The sequence below is a fragment of the Hemicordylus capensis genome, chromosome 1 (assembly GCF_027244095.1).
Source record: "Hemicordylus capensis ecotype Gifberg chromosome 1, rHemCap1.1.pri, whole genome shotgun sequence".
Lineage (NCBI taxonomy): Eukaryota > Metazoa > Chordata > Lepidosauria > Squamata > Cordylidae > Hemicordylus > Hemicordylus capensis.
The window spans coordinates 365121985-365145609 of NC_069657.1; the positions used below are offsets into that span (position 1 = coordinate 365121985).

General features: G+C 42.9%; 1 protein-coding gene across 1 annotated transcript in view; it reads right to left on the bottom strand.

Annotated features, from left to right (window-relative positions):
• NOX3 (NADPH oxidase 3) overlaps positions 1-23625 on the bottom strand; it is a 340950-nt gene that overhangs the window by 30802 nt on the left and 286523 nt on the right. Inside the window, exons 3-4 of the mRNA XM_053293552.1 lie at positions 6135-6230; positions 3436-3520 (exon numbers count right to left, since the gene is read on the bottom strand). Of these exons, the coding sequence (XP_053149527.1) occupies positions 3436-3520; positions 6135-6215 (166 nt within the window). The 5' untranslated portion in view covers positions 6216-6230. The remainder of the gene's footprint in view (positions 1-3435; positions 3521-6134; positions 6231-23625) is intronic.

Here is a 23625-nt window from a genome sequence, read left to right on the forward strand (position 1 = left end):
TTTAGAAATATTTAGACCTTTGGGTACATCCTTCTCTTCCAGCCAAATGTATGAAGAATATTTCTCTACTGAATTGTTTTAGGAAGGCCTAGTAAACTAGGACTATATCAAGCCTTGAGATATTTAGTATCATAGTATGCCACTGTGGTTTTAAAGGGAGAGAAAATGCTCTGTTTTGTTTATGAACTGATGTTCTTCAAGTGGTTTTCTATTGTATTTATTATCCTGTGTACTTCTCCCTAAGCATTCAGAATGCTGAAAGGTTTACTTACATATTTTATAAGTAAAGAAGAGTGTTCTTCTCACAGCTGCTGCTGTTTGCACAGAATGGAGTCCTCAATGGACCTCAATGGACTCCTTTGCTTTCTTCCCTTTTGGCCATCCTGCAGCTGAATACACATCAGCAAGCAGGGATGGGAGGATGCTATTATTTAGAAAACAAGGTTGTTGTTCACCTCCCAGTCAGTGGCTGACATCCAGACTAACAAAGCACAGGTTCAGGAGAACTACCATAACAGTTCAACTCACTCAACTTCACTGCTCATGCAACAGGAGGGAAGCATATTGCAGCAACATCTCCTTTACCCAGAAGTGCTCTGTACCAACCAAAAATATGTCCCTGAAGGTTGTGCAGCTCTCAGGGACATATATTTGGGTGTCCCAAGGTGCTTCCATGGACAGGGAGGTCACTGAAATCCATTGCACACTGCATGGTGCAGCATTAGTCTGGAACTAACCAGAACATTGGTGGTATACCCACATCAGTGCTTCATTATTCTGGATGTCAGCTAGTGAGTACAAACTACTGAGTGCAAGTTACTCCTCTTCCATTAATAGCTTCCAGTTATTATAATAAATAAGTATACATAAAGGTAGGCAGACAGGATTGGCAGGATTCTGTTTTCTCATTTTTTAATGATGCCTTTGATTACAGATAAACCAGTTATCTCCCTCGCAGTGTTCCCTCTAACAGGGATTTCCAGATGTTGACTACAACTTCCAGAATCCCCAGCCAAAAGCCACTGCAGCTGGGGATGCTGGGAGTTGTAGTCAACAACATCTGGGGATCCCTGTTAGAAGGAACAGTGCTCTCTCTCCCTCCTCCCCCTCAACCTCTCTCTGCAAACTTGCTTGATTCCATGTATATTGAATTTGAACTTTATTGGGAACTGACTGATTAAATTGTGCTATTTGACTGTGCAAATGTGAAGAAATGAAAGACTGGCATGCAAATGTAAAGAGAAGTCTCCAGATGTTTCCAGAACTCAAACTAATCAATCTGATATACAGAGTTTAGCTTTCCATTTTTTTGGAGACATTTCCAGCTCTTGTCAGAACAAATAATTAGTGAATGTAATCACCTAATCCTGCCATGTGCTGATTGTGGCATATGGGCAGTGGTTGACATCCTGATTAAATTACTAATGAGTAGTCCCACTGAAATTAATGAGACAAGTTAGTCATGAGTAACTTTCCCTCTTGATTTCAATGGGATTACTCATATCAGCTGGTGTTTGCATACCTGCAGCCTGTAGTTCCAGTATGCTGCATGAATAAATGTATAGATTTATACACAGGACACAGAGAAAAAAAACATTTTTAAACATGAGCCAGCCTTGGGAAAAGAAGCCCAGTTTGGTGAGTCAAATTTAGCAAAGGGATAACAACTATCCCTAGTCAAGCCAGCACAGCATCCTTCTCAGTGGTTGTTGGTGATCCCCTCCCCCAACTTCTGTTTCTTTTTAGATTCTTAGCCTCTCTTTGAAAGAAGAAATAATCTTCTCCTTCCTTTTGCTATGTAAACTATTTGAGAACTTCTTTTGTTGTTGAAAAGCAGCATTTCAAATAATAAATAATAATGAATACAGTACTGGCATTTTTAAGCATCAGAATTCATCTAGTGTGCTTGGGACTGTGAATTCTGGAATGTAAATGAAACTATAAATAATTTTTTGTTCCCTCTTGAAATTCTAAAATCTTCTACTTTAGTAAACTACATTTCACCAGTTTTTCATGACTGGTGATTTTCATCAGAAGTGGGTTTTTTGTTTGTTTGTTTTTAAGCAAGTTTTAAAAGGCTAGTTTGCAGTGATGCATGTTTGATATATTTATTTTATTGTTAGATGAGACATCTAAAACAAGTAGAATTAATAGATTTCTATTCCTAGAATGACTTATTAATTAAAGAAAATATGTGCGCAGTCTTCAGGAATCCATTCTTATGATGAAAGCAAATTGATAAATTGCTGAGTGTGATAGATAAACATATCACCACACTTCATTGTAACAGGTTCTGCATTCCTTATTCTTTTGAGGGTTTTGGCAAAACAAAGAACAAAAATTCGGCTGACTGATCCTAATGGGAAGTTTGCCATATTCGAGCCATTCCATAATCCTCACTGAAAGCAGGAATATCAACAGCGGCTGGGTAGAATTTTTTAGCCACCCAGCCTAACAGGCATTCCTTGTGCATTAGAATTCTTTTGTATTTAAATAGATCTGTGTTTCACTTGAGTGTAGTGAATAAAACTATAGAAAACTTTACAGAAAACTGTATCAGTCTGGAGAAAATCAATCTGAGCAGTCCTGTGTGATCACATCACACCCATTTTGAAAGAGCTGCACTGGCTATCAGTTTGTTTCTGGGTCCAATTCAAGGTGCTGGTTTTGACCTTTAAAGGCCTTAATGGTTTGGGCCCAGGATACCTGAGGGACCGCCTGTTCCCAAGGGTTTCTGCCCACTTGACGAGGTCATCTGAGGGGGGCTTTGCTCCAGGTGTTGACAATGAAGGAGGCTCAATTGTAGTGCACGCAAGACAGGGCTTTGTCTGTTGCTGCCCCCAGACTCTGGAATGCTCTCCTTGTGGCTATTTGCTGCTCGGTCTCCATCACAGTTTTTAGAAAGCGTGTTAAATATTGGCTTTTTACCCAGGCTTTTATATGATTGTCTCTATTGCTGCTTCATTGTATTTTGCACAGTTTTTATGCTTGTATTTTAAATCGTTTTAATCAGATTTGTTTTCTATTTTAGCTTAATATTTTAATTGTGTCATTTTTAATAGTCTTTTAAAAAAAATTGTAAACCACCTTGGGATTGTTTTAATGAAAGGTGGTATATAAATTTAACAATAAAATAAATGAATGAATAAATACATACACTAAATAACATTATTCAAATCAGCAGTTTTTCATTTCTCAAAATGCATTTTGTTTGTTTTCTAGAAAAGCAATTGGGGAAGTAATGAGCATTTTATCCCCTGGCATGTACATTGCTATGGAACATCTGGTTGTTCCAGATTAACTGAGCATATGGAAGGATAAGATGTGCTTTTAATATGGGGACACTGGAAGAAGTAGGCAACTAAAGAAGAATGCATGGTATTGGTATCACTCCAGACAGAATCAAAGAAGCAAGCATAAGTGTGAAAAACTTACTTGCATTTACAGCTACCCCATAAGCAACAGTCTTGTGAAAAGTGATGTTTTTGTCAAGTTGTCTCCTCAGTATTCCTTTGTAACACTTGATGGAAAGAAAAATCTGTTTTGAAATTATGTTTAACTCAGTTTTCAAGACTATGTAATTCATGAATGTTTAGATTAAAATTTGTTCTGTGTAGTGAAAGTGCTCCAAAAGCCCAGCCATCTCTTCGGCTTGGATTCAGTGAGTGAAAGGAGAATCCAGGAGCACAAGGACTTAGTGTTATGCCACGGATTCTTGTGCAAGCACTCAGAGGTGCACCTAGGTAATTGTGGAGCCTGGACCTTTAGGCCTTTGGAGCCCCCCCCAATTAAGCGTCATCATGCTTGGCTGTGTGACCACACCACCTGGGACAGACTAAAGAGGATTTGGGGGCCACTGGGGCTATGGAAGCCCTGGACTTTGGCCCCAAAGTCCAGGGGTAAGAGCGTGTATTCAGGGTTGCATCACCATATGGCAGGGTTCTCAAACCTGGGTCCCCAAATGTTGTTGAACCCATCACCCCCAGCCACAATGGCCAAAGCCATTGTGGTTGGGAATGATGGGGCCTGCACTTCAACAGGTACAAAGTCTGTATGTCCAGACTTTGAGAACTCCTGCTGTATGGGGAACATGGTGAATAAGGAAGATACAGCCTGTTGGCCATAACAGGGTTTTAAAAATAATTTGTGCAAAGTCTTATACAAGATGGGTGAAAATTAAATAAGTCATCTGGATTTAGAGTCACTTTTCTCAAGCACACTCTTCTGCTAAGGCAGAAAAAGGCTTTCCATGAGTGAAAGAAGGTTCCCACTAGTGAAAAAGCACCTTTGGATCCAAGCCATAATATTCTGACTGATGAGCTCATCTGCACTACAAGTGGTTGAACTGACACAGCTTCTCACAGAGAATCATAGGAAGTGTAGTTTTGGTAGGACAATAGGAATTATGTGTTTAAGACTCATAATTCCCAGGGTTCCCTCATTCTATGCCATGGCAGTTGAACAGAGTTAAACTGGCTTGAAAGTGTGGTGTCAAACTCCCCGCCAGAGCTCACAAGAACCTGAAAGCTGCGTATATGGTCATTACTAATCAGTTGAAAGATACCAATGAAGACATCTTTTAAGACATCTTCTCATGAATGCTATACAGCCACCCATAAAGTGATGAAGTTGGAGATGATAACATCATAAGATGATCTCCCTATCACTTTTGCATGATAAATATGATCTGTGGAAATAGTTGGCAATGACCAACTCCTGTCTGTAGGCTTCCTGTGGCATCTGGTGGGCCACTGTGTGAAACAGGATGCTGGACTAGATGGGCTTGGGCCTGATCCAGCAGGGCTGTTCTTATGTTCTTATGACCATATCCAACAATTGAATCAAAGAAATTCCTTTTGCTCTTTGGCTTTTCCTAGCAGTCAAGTGTTACTTGCTACACTACCATTTATGAAAGACTATCCTGAATTGTACTGATTCATGTGTCAGTAGTAATATGCCTTAGTAACACTGGTTATTTTTTGCAGTACTTTAATGATCCTATGAAAAGAATCTACTTCCTAACTAGAGTTACTTGCTTGGTATTAAACGCTACAGTATATTTCCTTTTACATTATGCAATTAACATTTCTAGCACTTTGGCCTGTAATTAGACTCTAAAGTAAAATTATGCCATCAAGTTGGTGTCGACTCCTGGCAACCACAGAGCCATGTGGTTTTCTTTAGTAGAATACAGGAGGGGTTTACAATTGCCATTTCCAGCACAGTATGAGATTATGCCTTTCAGCGCCTTCCTATATCGCTGCTGCCCAATATAGATGTTTCTCATAGTCTGGGGAAAATACCACTGGGGATTTGAACCGGCAACCTCTTGCTCCCTAGGCAAGTTACTTCCCCACTACGCTGTTAGACTCTACTGATGATCAATATCACAATGGGTAAAAGATAACCATACAATAGGAAAGAGTACTTACGAAGCTTGTTCCCCTTAAGAAGGAAATAAGATTTCTACTGACTGGTAACAGGATTAGCAAGCAGTTAAAGTTGAGGCATGTGGCAGAAGCTCTTGCCCAAGCAAGTGTGGACTGCACACACAAAAAACAAAACAAAAAGGTTATACCTTTGGAAAGAATAAAAACAAAAAACATGATCTCAGTACCCTACAGTTGTCACATTTCTCTTTGAGTATTTCACAGCCTTATGTCCGGATCCTAAGGTATGCTGCATCAGCAAATAGGTTAAGATGTACTAAATGAAGTACTAGTTTAATGTAACAAATCATATCATTCTGATATAGCAGGAATTTTATGCTGTCCCTTCAGCAAATGACTAGAATTGGGTGATAGGTGTTTCCACTTAAGACTCTGGAAAAAAGGGACTTTGAAAACCGAAATCATTTCAAATGTTGGCATCTCAGTTTAAAGCTGAGGAAAAATGCCTGAGACATGTTTACAGTAAGATTGTAAGGCACAAAATAAAATAAATAAAAAGAGAGTTGTTTTAAAATAAGCTTAATGAAACAACCAAATGCTTAAGCAAATCTAGTTAAACAAATATGTGGCACATGGATACAAACATGTAAATAATTGGGATTTGGGTGTACATAACTGGGTGCAGGGCTGCAAGCTAAGAAAACAGCTGACTGAGAAAGCATTTGACAAATCTTTTTTACTTACACCCAGCATAACCCGTGTGTAGAGATAAGCGTCCTCATCTTCATACCAATTGAATGTATCAATAAATAGGTATAAGTTCATTCCCAACCAAAGTAACTATAATAGAAAAAGTTGCACTGGTGAATGACAATGGCAGTATTTTAATTAAGTTTCAGTTGATTTTGTAATTTCTTCCTAAGGAAAAATGCATAAATACCATTTAGAAAGGCTAACAAAGGAGATCAGGAAGGACTCTCTGTAGGAAGACATCACCCTTTTAACAAATACAAGATATAATTTAGCAGATATCACTACACTGTATTTGTCACGGAGAACCATTTTCTAAAATAGATATAAGTTTAAATGAAGGTTCGTGCATTGGTAGTAGATAGAAATGGTGAAACTGAAAAACTGGTGGGAATGTTGAGGGTCCCTATAAAACAACAGAAAATAATTCAGAATCAGTAGTTTGATTATAAATAGATACTTACAAAGAGCAGAACTGAAAAACTTGCGTTCAAAATCCAATACACCATCGTGATTGTCTCTATTCTGTGCTAGTAACAATTCACTACTTTGTTATAATACAAGTTGAGTTTTCTGGTTCTTCCACTTGATGCATAATCTCAGGAGCAACAGCCCAGGAGCATTCTAATTAAGGACTTCCTACCAGATGTCAGTCTCCAAGGGGAACATAGTTTGTGATGTGAGAAATTAATAGCCAGTTTCTATCCAAATTATTTTGGAAGAAAGGAATGTTTGTTCTAATAAGTTAGTCTTATTATTGTTCCTTCCCCGCCCCGCAAGTTATCCACACATCTTCCATAAAAATAACCAGTGGTTTCTTTCCTTACCAATAAAGGCAATGCACTATAGCATATATGTGTAGGTATTAGAGATGTGCCTGAACCATGTTTCGTGTCCCAAAAAGCCCCGTGTGCCATCAGCATGGAGTGTGCAGATGGTGCGTGGGGCTTTCTGGGACATGCATCACCCCAGCAGGAAGCTGCATGGGGTGGTGGAGAGCAGGTAAGCACCTGCTCTCCATTTTCTTAAAGTTCCTTTTTTAATTTCCCTCGAAGTGCTCGAACTACACTTCGGACCATGGTTCAGGACATCACTAGTAGGTATAACATATAGGCAATATTCAAAGAGTGATGGGTGGAGCTTCCACCTGTTCTCTGTGGTGTCTAAGCCCTTTTAATTTTGCTGTCCCTTATGCTCTTGAGAAGATTCACTTCAGAAGGCTAGGAGACTCTCCAAAGCAGTTTCAGAGGCAGCACAAGTTGTAGTAAGGGTAGGATATTGAAAGTGCCTGGATTCCTATGCAGAAGCACTTGGGCATGCACATTGGATTCCAGCTTATGTTCTGAGCTATTTGTAGGAACTTCACCTAGTAAGATCTTTTAACAGCCACTTCCCCAATTTCAAAGGAGCAAGGGGGGAAAAAAAGAATGTAATGCGAGTTAGAAAGCTCAGTAGTCACACATTTCTGATGGTTGTACACTGAAGTACCTTAGAGCTGATCCACATGTTTCCAGTCTTGTATATACCCTAGCAATGTATTAGGCACATGGATTACTTCTTTACCATTGAGAAATGCCTACACACCTTGGGTAGGAATTAGTTTCACCTGGGACCCTGGCCTGTTTTTCATGCCAAGACTCATTTATGAGCCTCTGACCATAAAGAAGAATGTGCCTCTGACCATGTCTCAAGGTATTTCCATTCCAACAACATCACCCATAGTGCAAGGAATGGTGCCTTTTTTCTTGGCAGGACTCTTTTGCCTCTTGCAGCTGCTTTGCAAACAAAGATTCTACACATGAAGAATTAGCACTAATGGGAATCTCCAGAATGCTGGTGTTCCGGAATGGCCAGCGCTGCCACACACCTGTAAGGGCAAGAGTGCTGCTGCACAACAACTTAAACCAGCCCCCCCCCCACTTCATGTGGACCATTATTTCTAGGCCACTATTCAGTGTACAATCAATAAGAACATTACAATAAAACAGCACAGAAGCAAAAGCTTAGATCCAAAGAACAATGAACACAAGAACTATCTTGTGAACTTTTCACAAGTTTTATGGAAAACATCTTGTGGTACAGAACTGCAACGTATTAAGGGTTGCATTACAGCAAGAGAAACAAGGTGAATGAGAGAGATCCAGGCTGTAGCATAGGAACTATATTGTACCATAACAAAGTTTTGGAAAGACTTAGTGCAAAGCTTTGCATAAAAGCTTGCACAAATGGAGGAACCCCTCTGGATCTGGGGTTACTTTTTGCATGCAGTGCTCTTCTGCTTAACAGGAACCAGTTGCCTTCCTTTGTCAGGAGGGAGTTTATTCACCTTTTGATCAAAGCCCATGATAAAAACACAGCAACAGCTTCTACAAAATCAACACAATCCAGCAGAATTATACCAAAAAAGAAAAGAAAAAAGGATTAGTTATGAAACAGGCAATTTTTAAAAAATAATCATTACCTGGCACCAAAATAGTAATGGTGGAACCTGCTGAGCTTCCCTGGGGAGGACATTACATATTTGGGCCATCACAACTGAAAAAGCCCGTTCTCTGGTTGTCACCCATTGAAGCTTGGATGACAAGGGGGCCCACATGAAAGCTTCAGATGAAGCATGGAGGACTCGGGAAGGCTCACAGGATGGCTTGTGCATCATACCTTACTAGCACAGAAATTAGTGGCATGAGTATGCTGTTAATTTTAACAGAGAGAGAGAGAGAGAGAGAGAGAGAGAGAGAGAGAGAGAGATGTCTTCAAGCACATTCAACATGGCCTTGCTCTTTTGAGAAAGGGGAGGGAGCTAGTGGTCCACTCAGGAGGTCCTGCAACACAACGGTTCATGACAACCTCTTGACATATTTTGTCATGCTTCCACCATGGTGGGACATATTTATGTTCCAGCTAGGAGAACCTGACATGTAGCAATTTCAGACCATCAACCAATCTGGTGTCCTCTTTTATTTTACTCTCCTAGGAAGGGAAGGAAGAAAGGTTTAATAGTTTAGGGCCAACAACACGTTACATTATTAAGATGCATCTATTTAAGCCCCAGCACAGCTGCCTCATCTAGGAAAAAGCCGCTTCAGAAAGGGTGACCTTCAGAGAGAAGCAGCAGGGGTGGGGAGGAGTGCTTAATGGAACTGTCACAATTATTACAGCGTGGCAGCAGCTACAAAACTTTTTCGTACAGGTTGAAGGGAAAAGAAAATGAGAAAGCAGCAAAGAAGAATGGCCTGAGCATGACTAAGGTCAGATGCCAATTCTGACTATTTTTTAAAGAAAGCCAGCATCTGAATTAGCTGTACTTCAAAGCAAAAAGGGGGAGAAATGGTACGAGACATTCTGCTTTGAAGTACAGCTGATCCAGACACCAATTTTCTAAAATGAGTATATGAAGGGGGGAAAAAGACATCTGACTGGGATTTTTCCAAGTACAACAGAGTCAGATGCTGCTTTGGGTTCCCATACTTGTCTGTGCTTGTAGCTGCACTTCAAAGAAGAATAGATAAGTTTAGCATTCTGCTTTGAAGTACATCTGATCCAGATGCCGGTTTTCTTAAAGAAGCGAGTACCAGCAAATGAACTGATAGTGCTTCTCTAAATTATTGTTTCACATATAGAGTACACTCTCTGATATGGAATGAATTAGTATAAATTTTAAAGGATGAATAAAGTGATGGGTGGTATATGCAGTGACTTTGTGTCATTACCACCAGTGAAAAACAGTTCCCTCATAAGAACAGAAGAAGAACCCTGTCTATCTAGCAGCCAGTTTCCCTTCATGACCAACTAGAAGCTGCCACTGGGAAGTCCACAAACACACACTTTCCCCCACCATTTCTCCCTGCAGCTGGTATCCAGAGGCAAAAGTCCACAAGGAGGAGATGAAAATGTATTTCTCTCGCTCCCTTGCAATGGGTATTCAGAATGCCTCTGAACCTGAAGGTAACATAAAGCCATCGTGATCAGCAGCCATTGATAGACTTGTTCGCCTTGAAAAACCAAACAGGACAGATATACTTTCAAAGCCTGTTTAAGCTTGTTTAAAAGCCAGCAGTGATGGGGCCAACTGGGCCTTGGGTGTGTGTGTGGTAGTCCCACAAACCAAAAAGGCTCTGTCGCGTATAGCTGAATTGTGGTTGGTGATGGAACTCTATCAGTAAAGTCTTTATCACCTATCAAGTCCTGGAATTGTGCCACACAGTCCTATCTGACAAATGGCCAGCCTGCAGGCAGTACAGCTCTTGTTAACAACAGGCAGGGTGGGATGGGAGAGAGAGGACACCGAGGACTGGGACTGCCAGGAAGGAGGCAGCTGCACCTTGTTTGGTGCCTCTCTAGCTCACTAGGACAAGCCACTACTGGTTCAGTGGTAGAGTACATGCTTTGTATACATTTTGAAGGTCCCAGGTTCAGTCCTTGACATCTCCAGGTAGGGGTAGTAAAATACCATTCTGAAACTTTGAAGATCTGCTGCCGGTCAGTGTAGACCATACTGATCTAGGCAGTCCAATAATCTAACATGCTATAAGGCAGTTTTCTTATAATAATTTCAAATTAATTTTTTCCTTATTTCTCTTATGGTCAGCTTACGTTTCTTTTGCCAGAGTCTATGTTCTGTTTTGGTTCTCTTCTTCTGGGCAACAGTTTCATTTTTTGGAGGAAGCCCTGATGTCATGTATACCTTCTTTGATGCTACTTTCTAGCATGATGGCATCCTGTTGGACTTTGTGATACCTTTCCTACTTGGGAAACATTCTACCTGAGCTTCAAATAACCTCTAAGTGTTCCAGAGAGACTTCACCCTCTTGATTCTCCCTTTCAGTTTCCTTTTTTTGCCAGTCCCCTCATTTTCTCCCTTTCAGCTTCCTTTTTTTTTTTTTTTTGCCAGTCCCCTCATTTTTATTTTTTTATTTTTTAGAATTTTCTTCTTTTGAAGTAAAAATGTCTGTATTGGACTTCCTTGGCAATTTCCCCACACACTTCTTACACTACACTGTCTACTCCTGATGTAAACAAGTGCCTAAATTTAACACACAGAGTATACGTGGAGGGTACTGTGTATGTGCCAGGGGCAGAGCCACCACTGGGAAAATGGGTTCAAAGAACCCAGGCTGCACCCCTCAGAGGCTGTGCCTCACACCCCTGCCCCACCCCTTGTGATTGACATCAGATGCAGGGGGTGGGATTTTGCTCGGAAACAGGGCATGACTCTGTTTTGAGCCACTTAGCCAAGCGCCGGCTTCCCAGCCTGCCTGGGAATGTGTCTCCCTGCCTCTTAAAGTAGGGAGAGCCGCTCCTGGCCATGCTTAGAATGTCGCTCTGGCCAGGAATTTGCACAGAAATGGGGAGCGCGCCCTGTTTCTGAGCAAAACCCTGCCCCCTGTGTCTGATCAGATGCAGGGGGTGGGACGGGGGGGCATGGTAGTAGACGAACACGGGCCACTGCTGGCCTCCTTACGGGCTTGTTATGTGCAGTCTGCATACAGTGCCATCCAGTCAGGGATAGTAGAGAGAGGGGAGATAAACTTGAAGTTGCTGCACACTTCCCCTCTGTGTTTCACATCCTGTGCTTAATCATGGGTGTTTAAAAATAAGATCAAATCTACACGTGTGGAAGAATAAGGATTCAGATTTCCCTAGACAGTGAGGTCATTCACACAATCAAAACCTGTTTTCTACCTGGGTTTGGGATCTATGTGTGCTCCCAATTTTCAGTTGTGTGGAAACAATGTAGGAGGAAAACCTGGATATAAGTGGTTGTGTGGAAGCGAGGTAGGGGGAAAAGTTACCCAGGTTTTCCTCTTAGCTTGCTTCCACGCAACCAAAAATTGGGAGCACACACAGCTCCCAAACACAGGGAGAACCTAGTTTTTGATTGTGTGAATGACCTCAGTATCACATCAGGCTACAAACAGGGGTCCCATCATACACTCCCACTGCCCCCAGTTACCAGAGACTGTCACCGTTCTGACCTACCTGTACCTCACAATTTAGTGCCCCCTTTTCATCCCTGTTTTGTCTTTTGGAGAGATTTTTGGGGAGCCTTTTAAAATGGTTCCTAGTGAGAGTTGCTAGAGGTGCCATTCATCAGATTTCACTCCCTCCCTTGGTTCTTCAGAAATAAAATCTTGGGCAGGCAGGGGAGTGGAATCCTGATGGTAATGCAAATGCATGTACTGTGATCCAAAATGCCATTACATTGTATCACTTCTCATAACTGTATATTATAAAATGGAGCTGAATGGGTCTTTAGTTACAGTTGACTACATAAGCATAGTCACAGTTCACAGTGAGTTACAGTTAACTGTAATAAATATAACAAGCACTGTTGTGAAATTAAACATTTTTATGTTTTAAAAAATGCAACCGTCCTTCTTACTCACGCACCTTGCCTCAGCAGTCAGTGCACAGCTATAAACAACAAAAGGCGGAGTGAAGCTTTCAGCAGCGCAGAGGACATGGGGCGCTGGCAGTGATCCCTAATGGAATAATAAGAATGTTACCGGTTCCCAAGAGTGCCCTTCTTTGGAATGCTCAACAGCAACAAAATTGTTCTGCAAACAGAAAACCAGTATATTGAGGAGGAGAATCCTTCCCCCTAACTTGCTAGTTTTCTGTGTGCATAGAATGCTGGGTTCGTGTGTGTGTGTGTTTTTTATAAACACTATGGAGGAACATTCAGTTTCTCAGTCCAGGCAAAATTACACCACAAGACTCTGCTGCATATCCAGATCAGTGGAAGCCGCACTGATCTCATCACACTGAATTAAAGTGTGCATAGGACTGAGACTGTGCTGTCTCAGTTATATGAATGGTGGGGCTGGGTGGGGGACTGGTAATTCTTTCCTTTCTTCCCTCCTCCTCCAGAATTATAAGCTTGAGGCTAGCCTGAGGCTTTTAGTGCTTTACGAAAAATGCATTTGAAGGCTTTTAAAGCGCTGCACTGCAACAGGTGGATACAAAATGTTTTTCATTCTATTCAAAATGAGTACTTCTGTTACTAGAAGATTGAAAGGAGCCATTAAAACATGCAGGGAGTCTTAATATTCCCCAAGGAACAACAGGGAGGGAAATAGACTGAATTAATTGTACTCAGTAATGAATAATTCATGTTTAAATTCAAACCTATCTTATTCGCATGACAAGTAGTGCTAGGGTTGCCAAAGTCTGGGGGAGAGTACCAAAACCTTAGAGGAACTAGAAGAGCTGAGGGCAGAACAGACCAATTTTCAGCATTTAGAGGCATTTGGTTAAGACCTTCTAAACCCTGAAAATGGCAAGCCCTCACAACCTATGGAACAAGGTAGGTGTTTGTGTTTGTGTATGTGTGTGACAGAGAGAGCACATGCGCACACAAGAGAGAGCTGCTGAAGTTACTTCAGCTTCTAGCAGCATGTCTGAGAGAAGCTCTGGCTGCATTTGCACGTAACATGAAACTGGAGGTGAAGGGACCTCCAGTTTCAAAAATTGTGCATTCGAATGCGGGCAACTGCTGTTCTGCCATAAAATGGACCTGTGGTTTCCCTCCCTGGACAAAGAATTGTATCTTCGGTCTCTACTGAGGTCTGCCGCCTGGACCTCTGGTTCCCTGGTGCCAGTGTTACATCTGAATGCTGGCACTGCAGTCTGGTTGCTTTGCAACCAGAGTTGAGGGAGGAAACTCCTCCCTTGCTCCAGCTTCTATTGGCTGCTGGGGCTGTCCTTCAGTAAAGAAGGAAGCCCAGGCAGCCAGTTCCCTCTACTCACTGCAGTCAGTGAGACTGCAGAAAGGGAGCTCTCCTGAATTCAGACAGGAGAGTGGGGGGAGTGGGAGCAGAACCACAGGTCTATTGGACCTGTGGTTACGCATCGTATATGAAGGTATGAAGACATGGTCTTCATGAAGACATGGTCTTTGCCCCAGCCTATGCATCCTCTAGGACTCTTCCTCCTATCTTCTTCCTGCCTCTAACTTACTCCAACTGGCCCCAACTCAGGTGTTAGTAAAGAACAGTTAGGTTGTTGCTGCCACTACCATCACGCCCCCCCATTTTTGCGCCAGCATATTATATAGATGTTGCTTGCTGTATTTATACTAGATTTCATGTTGTGCTGCACCATGGCATGCACCAAATCAAAAACAAAAAACAAAGGGCCAAACTGTATATTATATTAATAAAGTGCTTGGCCCAAGTTAGACAACTTGAATACAAATTAATAAGAATAAAAATGTGCTTGTCCTGACATTTTATTATTCAACAAGTAAATTTTAGCCCGTTGAATAACGGGCGCTAGGAAGGGAAGGGGCCCAAATTCGGCCTCCCGCCCTCCCAGCTGCCCGACTTCCCCTTCCCTGCCCCCCCCCCAAAGGAATAAGGGCCTCCGCGGCCGCTGCCGCAGCCGAAAACCCCCCTCCCGCCCTCCCAGCTGCCTGAGCCCTCCTCACCCGAGTCAGCCCGCAACAACTGGGCGAAGTGCAAGCATGTTTTTCAAAGGTAAAGAGAGGAGCTCACGAACAGAGCTCCTCTCTGTGCTAAGCCTCTTCTCGAACTGGTGCTTGGGCGGCGAAGGACGTTAGGCGTCCTTTCCACGCAAAGCGCCAGTTTGAGAAGAGCCTTTGCAGAGAGAGGAGCTCTGCTAGCGAGCTCCTCTCTCCTGTAGAAATGGTGGGATTGGGCAGCTGGGAGGGCGGTTCGGCAGTGGCGTCCGCGGCGGCATTTTTTAGGGCCAATTTGGCCCTTAGTAATTTGGGGGGGGGGACGGGAATGGTGGGATCAGGCTAGGGCCCCAAGGTTTCCCCCCCGCCCGGCTTTACTGGTGGCGCCAGGCCTCGGCGGCGGCTCCGCCACCATCTCGGCCGGCTTCCCCGCCGCCTCTTCCCCTGGCACCTCTCTCCTTTGTTTGCGGCGGCCGCTTCTGGGCCGCTGTTTCCCACGCAGATTTTTTTCCCTGCGGCGGCCGCGGCCACCACCACCTCTGGCCGTGGCCGCGGCTCCGCTGCCGCTGCCTCGCCCGCACTCTCCTCCCGGCGTGGGCGGTGGCCACTTCTCCTTATCCCGGCCCCAACATGGCCGCCGGGTCCTGCCGTTCGTGCCTCCCTTGCTCTGTTCTGGGCATGAGCTGTGCGCATGCCCAGAACAGGCCAGGCACAAACGCATGCTTGGTGTCCGTCCATGGACGGACACAAAGCGTTTTATTAGAGAGGATAGAAGCTGCAGGAATACCTGATACAGACTGGAATGGTGGCATGGAAGGAGGGGCTTTAATTCTTCATGCCTGACATAGCTGAATCCACAAGCTGGATCTCCCTCCCTCCCTCCCTCCCTCCCTCCCTCCCTCCCATGTCTGCTATTTGCCTCTGGATGGGAGTTCCCATTGGAGACAACCACTGCTTTCCTCCCTGGGGCCAATATAATCTGGAGGTAAAGTTGTGCCATCAAGTCGGTGTCGACTCCTGGTGACCACAGAGCCCTCTGGTTTTCTTTTGGTAGAATACAGGAGGGGTTTACCATTGCCTCCTCCCATGCAGTATGAGATGACGCCTTTCAGCATCTTCCTATATTGCTGCTGCCTGATACAAGTGTTTCCCATAGTCTGGAAAACATACCAGCAGGGATTCAAACTAGCAACCTCTTGCTCCCTAGGCAAGTTACTTCCCTGCTGCGCCATTAGGTGGCTATCATCTGGAGAGACCATCCAAATTGGGACTGCAGAAGGGGCAGAGAGTTAAATCTCTTCTCCCCCAGTGATCCTTGTTCTGACCTGGCCTCCTTGGCAGCTGCTATTTAAGAAACAAAAACCAAGCATATCAGGGCCAAACCCATGATTAATATAACATGTAATTTGACCCCAACGAGCCATGGAGCAATTTAATCATGGAAACACTTTATTCTCTGGTCCCCCTGCCACTGCAGCAACTATAGGCTTAGGATATTTGCTGAGGCAGCCAACCACTTAGTCCATGAGTAGCCCACCTGAGACTCTCCTGCTGTTGGAGTACAACTACCTTATCCCCAGGTGCAATAAATTGCTGCTGGGAGGGAATGGTGGGAATTCTAGTTCAACAATAGCTGGGGAGCCTCAGGATGGCCGCCTCTGCCCTAGTGCTAGTCCCGGAACTGATCTAGAAGTCCTTGATAAATGAAGAGGCTGAACTTCTTTGATGGGAAAGGACCCTATATTTATGTCACACAGCAGGCAACATACATTACGACTGTGCCACTTTATGGTGTACACATGCTGGCTACTTGGACAATATCCTGACCATGTAAAAGATAAACTGTAACTTTATCTTTCTGGGCATGTGCCTTAATTTTAAAGGCAAAATTTGCCCAGACTATAACTGATACATGATGTCCTGTACTATACAGTAGATGCAGCTTTTGAAAAAGGATGTAAAATACTGTGCTTTTATGTTGTCTCATTTTCAAGATTCCCAAAGAAGTAAGTGTGACATTTGTCTGTGCTGAATGGATCAGAAGCTTTGCAATTTGTTTGATCAACCATTCAGACTCTCAAAGGAAAAAATATGCAAGATGATTGGGTTGCAGAACCATTTTAAGATGGTTCTGAACAAGCAGAGGCGAAGGTTAAGCTTTGATTGGCTTGCACTGCTGTGATTCAAGTTTATGCAGAGGGAACTTCTTGGATTTTTATAAATCTTGCCTCAGTCACAGGTGTTTGAAAGACAGTCACACATGGCCGTGTGTGTGTGTGTGTGTGTTTAGGTTTCCAGACCCCATGTGCATGATGGGGATATAATAGCAGCAGGGCAAGGAATCAGTCCAGGGAAGTGAAAAGAAATGGCATTTGTATATGTAAGATGCAAAGGATGGAAAGTACAAGTGGGTAGGTTAGGTGTTGGTTTTGCTCAAACCTCCCCCCACCCCCCAGTTTGGTATGACTTCAGACCAAGCTTGAATTGGTTCTAAAAGGTTCTACTTAGAGTATAATGACTTTTTTTGTGGATAAAACCTCTCAGATTCGGGCCAAACTGGATTCCACAGTTACTGCAGAGTCTACTGCGGAGGTGTCCAGCTACTCCTCTTATGGGATTAGATTGGATCACTTTCAGTTTGTGACTCCTGAGGAAGTGGACAAACTGCTTTGGACTGTGCGCCCTACAACCTGTTCTCTTGACCCTTGCCCAACTTGGCTTATTGCATCAGATAATAATATTATCAGGGAGGGTCTAGTTAATATTATTAATGCTTCTCTGAGGAAGGGTAGGATGCCTCCTTGTCTTAAGGAGGCTATTATTAGACCACTCTTGAAGAAAGCTATGCTGGATCTCTCAGAGTTAGCTAATTGCAGACCTGTTCCTAATCTTCCTCGGTTGGGCAAGGTGGCTGAGCGGGTGGTGGCCTCTCAGCTCCAGGCAGTTTTGGATGATGCAGATTATCTAGACCCATTTCAAACTGGCTTTCGTGTGAGCTATGGGGTCGAGACTGCCTTGGTCAGCCTGATGGATGATCTCCAACTGGCTATCGACAGAGGGAGTGTGACTCTGCTGGTCCTTTTGGATCTCTCTGTGGCTTTGAATACCATCAACCATGGTATCCTTCTGGACCACCTGGGGGAGGTGTCATTGGGTGGCACTGTCTTACTGTGGTTCCTCTCCTACCTCTCTGGCAGATTCCAGATGGTGTCACTTGGAGACTGTTGTTCCCCTAAGCAGGAACTGAAGTGTGGCATCCCACAAGGCTCCATACTGTCTCCAATGATTTTTAACATCTACATGAAACCACTGGGAGAGATCATTAGGAGGTTTGGTGCTGAGTGTTACCAATATGCTGATGACACCCAGATTTACTTTTCCATGCTGACCTCATCAGGTAATGGCATATCTTCCCTAAATGCCTGCCTAGAGGCAGTAATGGGCTGGATGAGGGATAACAAACTGAAGTTGAATCCAAATAAGACAGAGGTACTGACTGTGGGGGGACAGGACCCAAGAGATGGTTTAGACCTGCCTGTTCTGGATGGGGTCACACTCCTCTTGAAAGATCAGGTACGTAGCTTGGGAGTGGTCCTGGACCCAAAGCTCTCCCTGGTTTCTCAGGTGGAAGCGGTGGCCAGGAGCACTTTTTATCAGCTTCAGTTCATACGTCAGCTACGTCCATTTCTAGAGGTGAATGACCTTAAAACAGTGGTACATATGCTGGTAACCTCCAGGCTTGACTACTGTAAGGCACTATATGTGGGGCTGCCTTTGTATGTAGTCCAGAAACTACAATTGGTACAGAATGAAGCAGCTAGATTGGTCTCTGAGACAACACGAAGGGACCACATAACACTGGTTCTAAAAACTGCACTGGCTGCCTACATGTATCTGGGTGAAATACAAAGTGCTGGTTATTACTTATAAAACCCTTAATGGCTTGGGTCCAGGCTATTTAAGAGAGCGCCTCTTTTGTCATAATCCTTGCCGTCTGCTACTATCTTCTGGAGTGGTCTGGTTACTGTTGCCACTGGCTCGTTTGGTAGCGACCCAGGACTGGACTTTTTCTGTGGCTGCCCCAGGGCCCTGGAATAAGCTTCCTGCTGAAATAAGAGCATCTCCTTCTCTTTTTGTTTTCAGGAAGAACCTCAAGACCCTCCTGTTCTCTCAGGCTTTTAATTAGAATTAATTTTAATATTTTTTAAAAAACTTGTTTTAATAATTTTATTCTATTGTTTTTAATATCATGTATTTTAATTTGTGACTTTTAAATATTTTAAATTTTGTACACTGCCTATATATATATATATATCAGGTGGTATTGAAATAATAATAATAATAATAATAATAATAATAATAATAATAATAATAATGGGGACCCAAACTGTCCCATTATTCCCTATGAATAGCACCTGGGGGCACAAAACCAGGTTGGTGGAAGGCACTCAGTGGTGCCTACCACCCACCAAACTCCAAAACAATTGAATACTCCTGTGATTTTAAATTTATTTTTTTTGGAAGATTTTTACATTGTTTGCATTTTCCCTTAGGGAATAATAGGGACCTGAACTGGCCCATTATTTCCTATGCAAAGCACCTAGGAGCACACAATTGGTGTGGGTGGTAGGCACTCAGGGGTGCCTATCACCCACGGAACCCCAAAGTAATTGGACACCCCTGCAATTTTTAATGATTTTTTGAAGATTTTTCAATTTTTTGCATTTCCCCCATAGGGAATAATGAAGATTTGAGCATGCACCAACTGCTCCCCGGTGGGTAGCTGGGCACCAAAGTGGGTTTGGGTGCAAGGTTGGTATGACCACAACTCCTCCTGGGAGCCCCAAGCTGGTAGGGTTCATGGTTTATTTGCAATATATTTTTTTAAGACTTTAGCCTGTTTCAATGCAATGAATGGGAATCCCTCCCCAATTCAGAAAAAGAACAGTGTGTGAGCTTAATTGCTGTGAGCTCTGAGTTCACAGCAATTAAGGAGGAGAGGTCACACACTGTTCTTTTCCAAAAGTTTTTCAAACATTGATCCAATGATTGCAGAGCCCCCTCAATGATTGCAGAGCCCCCTACTGAGATGCGAGCAGGTCCTCAATCCTACAACAGATCCAGACCATGGTTTGACCATGAGTGTGAACTAGCTAAGAAACAGCTGGTTAAAGAACTTAGTCTTTTCAGAGCAGGAGCCCCATCATCATCCTCTCAATCAGTGATGGCCCAGAAAAAAATTATAAAGATCTGATTTGCCATAAGAAAAAACTAGCAATGAAAGAGTCTTAGCAGGTGCTGATACAGGCTTCTAGGATGAAAAATTCCTCTAAGTTTTGGTCACTAGTCAGAGGCAGAGTAAACCCCAGAATAATCCAAGACCATTACCTGATTCCACCTGGTATTTGGGAATGCCTATTTCATGGCCGCCCCAGATTATCCTTTAACTATAGATGATAGGGTGGATTCTTCCACCCTGAATGGCCCCCAGTTACCCTTGGGGAGATTAATGAATTAGCTGGGCAACAAAGATCTGGGAAGGTGCCTGGTGCTGATTTTGTTCCCATTGAATTGATAAAGCCTAATATGGCTTGGTGGGCCCCAGTTTTAGCATCACTCTTCACATCTCTCAATCAGACTGCGTGTATCCCTCATGACTGGGGCCTAGCTATAATTATCCCAATCTTCAGGAAAGGCAATAAAACTGATCCAGCTAATTATAGACCAATTAGCCTCCTCTCCATAATTAGTAAACTTTATGCCAGACACTTATAGTGGAAGCTCCTTGACTGGATTGAGTGAGAATGTGTACTGGCAGATGAGCAGGCTGACTTTAGAGCTGGACGATCCACCTTAGACCAGGGTTTGGTCCTGAGACATCTAATACACAAGTATAAGAACAAGCCAAAGGGTGCACTATATGCTACCATTGATTTCAAAGCAGCATTTGATCGTATCTCTCGTAATAGATTATGGGAAAAATTATTAAATTCATCAATCGACCAAAGGTTACTTCTTCTAATTAAAAAAAATCTTTATAGGGGCTTTCACCCAAGAGTGTGCTGCAATCCGCAGGGACACTTAACAAACCCCATTAGAGTGGGAAAAGGGGTCTGGCAGTGCTGTATATTAGCCCCACTACTGTTTAACTTTTATATTAATGATGTGGTGGACAGACTTTCTAATTTGGAATTTCACCCACCGAAACTGAGCAGTAGACATCTAGCTATCTTTCTCTATGCAGATGATGCCATGCTTCTGTCACACTCTCTGGTGGGGATGAGAAAAATGCTGAGAGTTTTGGATGACTGTTGTCATGAAAACTTGCTCTCCATTGATTACCAGAAGACTAAGGTCGTAATTTTTGCCAAGAAACCTATTATGCATAAATGGCAAATTAACTGGGTTGATGTAGCACAGACATCACAATATAAATATTTGGGGGTCATCTTCAAGGTAACAGGTAGCTGGAAGGAGCAAACTAAGGCCACTGTAACAAATGCTCTGAGGTCTACTACTACGATTTTGAGATTCTTCTTTTCGGCAAGGGGCAGATATGTTCCAGCTGCCATTAAGGTCTTTCAGACTAAGGTAATTTTGCAGCTTCTTTATGGCTCACAGATTTGCTGTGACTTTGGTCCACTTGAAAGGATCCAGTCCAAATTTCTCAGGGCTATTTTTTCAACCCCCTGTTGTGTGTCAAATGTCAAGCTGCGATTGGAAGCTGGTTTGTTAAACTTGGAGTCCTCTGCCTGGATTTTTATTTTCAATTTCTGGCTGAAATTTATTTCCCCCTCTTCTGGCTTAGCTCCCTTAATCTTTAAGGATGAACACCCCTCTGACTGGACCCTCTTAATCACTGAAAAATTAAAAGTATATGGACTGTCAATAGAATTTCTACTCTCCCTGGGCTATGATAATGCCAGAGTGATCCTTAAGCAGCGAATTATCAATATGGGACACTAGGTAGATTTAGGTCGGGCATGAAGCTACAGGTGGTTTGGAGCAGTTAAGCCCTTGCAAAAACCAGCCAACTATCTTTATAATCTGACACATCCAACCCATAGAAAAGCCCTGACGCTAGCCCGGATGTGTTGCCCTCTGTGGTATTAAAGGGTAGATTTAGGAGGGTTTCTTTTTGGAGAGATTGTGTCCTTGTGGGAATGGCAATGTTGAAACAGTAGGTCATGTGCTTTTGTATTGCTCATTTTATCGTGAACTGCATCTTAGATTTATTGCTCTTCATGTTTTTAGATATCCAAATAATTCTGATGAGTTTTATATAAACTTATTTCTTTCTGATACGTATATCAATGCCTCGCATACGGTGGCCAAATTCTGTACAGCTGTGATTAAGACCTGCATACGGTGTGTTGGAGATGGTTAATACTGTACAGGCTCTTAATTCATTTTGTGTTTATTTTGTTATCTTATTCAATTTTATATTTTATGTAATAGTTCTTAATTGTATAGTGTTTGTGTGTGTGTATACATGCACTGGTATCAATGTTCACTTTTGGGGACTCTTATATCTGGATTTGATCTGTGTGCTGATCTTTGATCCCAATAGACTGAATTGAATTGCCTAGGAAACCACTTACAGTCTGAGTTTGCTACCTTAGACGGTGGAGTAGTTTTAGGGTATAAAAGGCAGAGTTGAAAAGTGGCTTGAGTTAGAGGGATGAAAAGAGAGAGATTGAAAGAAGGAAGCCAGAGGAAGAAGGATCAGAGGTGTTGCAAGAAGAAGAAAACTGTGGTAGGTCCGAGGAACTGGTGAGGTTGACTGCATTGGGGACACAGCTTTAGACAGAATGGCTGGATGCATTTATCTTATTTGATCATTAAAAAAAATAAAATATTCAGAAAACAATTTCTAGGAATATAGATTGGATTGTTTTTATTTCTGAGTAAAGACATAACTTTGCTAAGATCTCTTGTGGTCTCTGAGTCTCGTTCCCCACCCCAGACTTACTTGCCAACCTACTCTACCAGAGTTGTTGTTGGAGACTGGGAGATACAGCGGACTGTTTGGTGGAGGCAACCAGGAAATAAGGACTGGATGGCAGTGGTTAAATTCAAAAGGTGGGAGAAGCAAGAGGTTGCTTTGCTTTACTTTCTGCCTCTCCTCCAGCCCACCTATTCACAGGACTGGTTACGGCCAGACTGTGACATACTCCTAGCTATAGCCATAATCTGGGCCTCCAGGAGCAGGGCTGGAGTTACTTGTTTCATCTTTGTCCCCCACTACAGAACAACATTTACAAAGCACCACATTCATGCAGAATTATTTTTGCAGGTTCCTATGCACCCCCAACCCAATTTAGAAACACAGAGGTGGGGGCATGGAGAAGGCTTGGAAGAGCATGATGCCTATGCCCAAGAACTTGCAAATCTAAGGTCTATTTCTGTTCTAAAACTCACTCTCCAAGAAGCACATCAACTACATTTCATCTCACATATTGCTCATTAGCTGGGAGGCAAGTCAGATGGCTCTGTCAGCACATTTAGAATATGTGTAAATCTGAAGAGGATTTCATGATCTTGAAACTAGATTCTATACATCAATTACAATGAGATAAATAAATATAAAATCATCATTTTCAATGTAATTAACATAATGCAACTAACGTAATGGAGGCTTGTTGAAAATGAAGAGTCCACAATGACCACTGATGTCACTGCCTAAGTGCAGCTCCATTACCCAATAAAGCATCTAAAATAGCCTCCCAGTGCTTTCAGTCATGTACCCTTAGTTTTGGGTGCTGATGCACACTCATGAGTACGGGGAGAGTGGCTATCATTGTCACCCAGAATCATAACTTCACCTTGCTTGCTTTCCCCTTAGATCTTCACCATTAAGCTCCTAAACGTCTCATATCGTAAGAATAATTTGTTCTGTTGTCTGCTACTCTTAGGCAATATTTCTCAAGGTAGGCATTAACTCCCCAGCCACCTTTGGATGTCACAGGAAACCTGAGGCAAATTCACCTCAGGTCCACCCTCCCGTGACAACTGAACAGTCAGAGCCATGGTTACAGGACCCAACCATGGCTCCAATTCCCACTC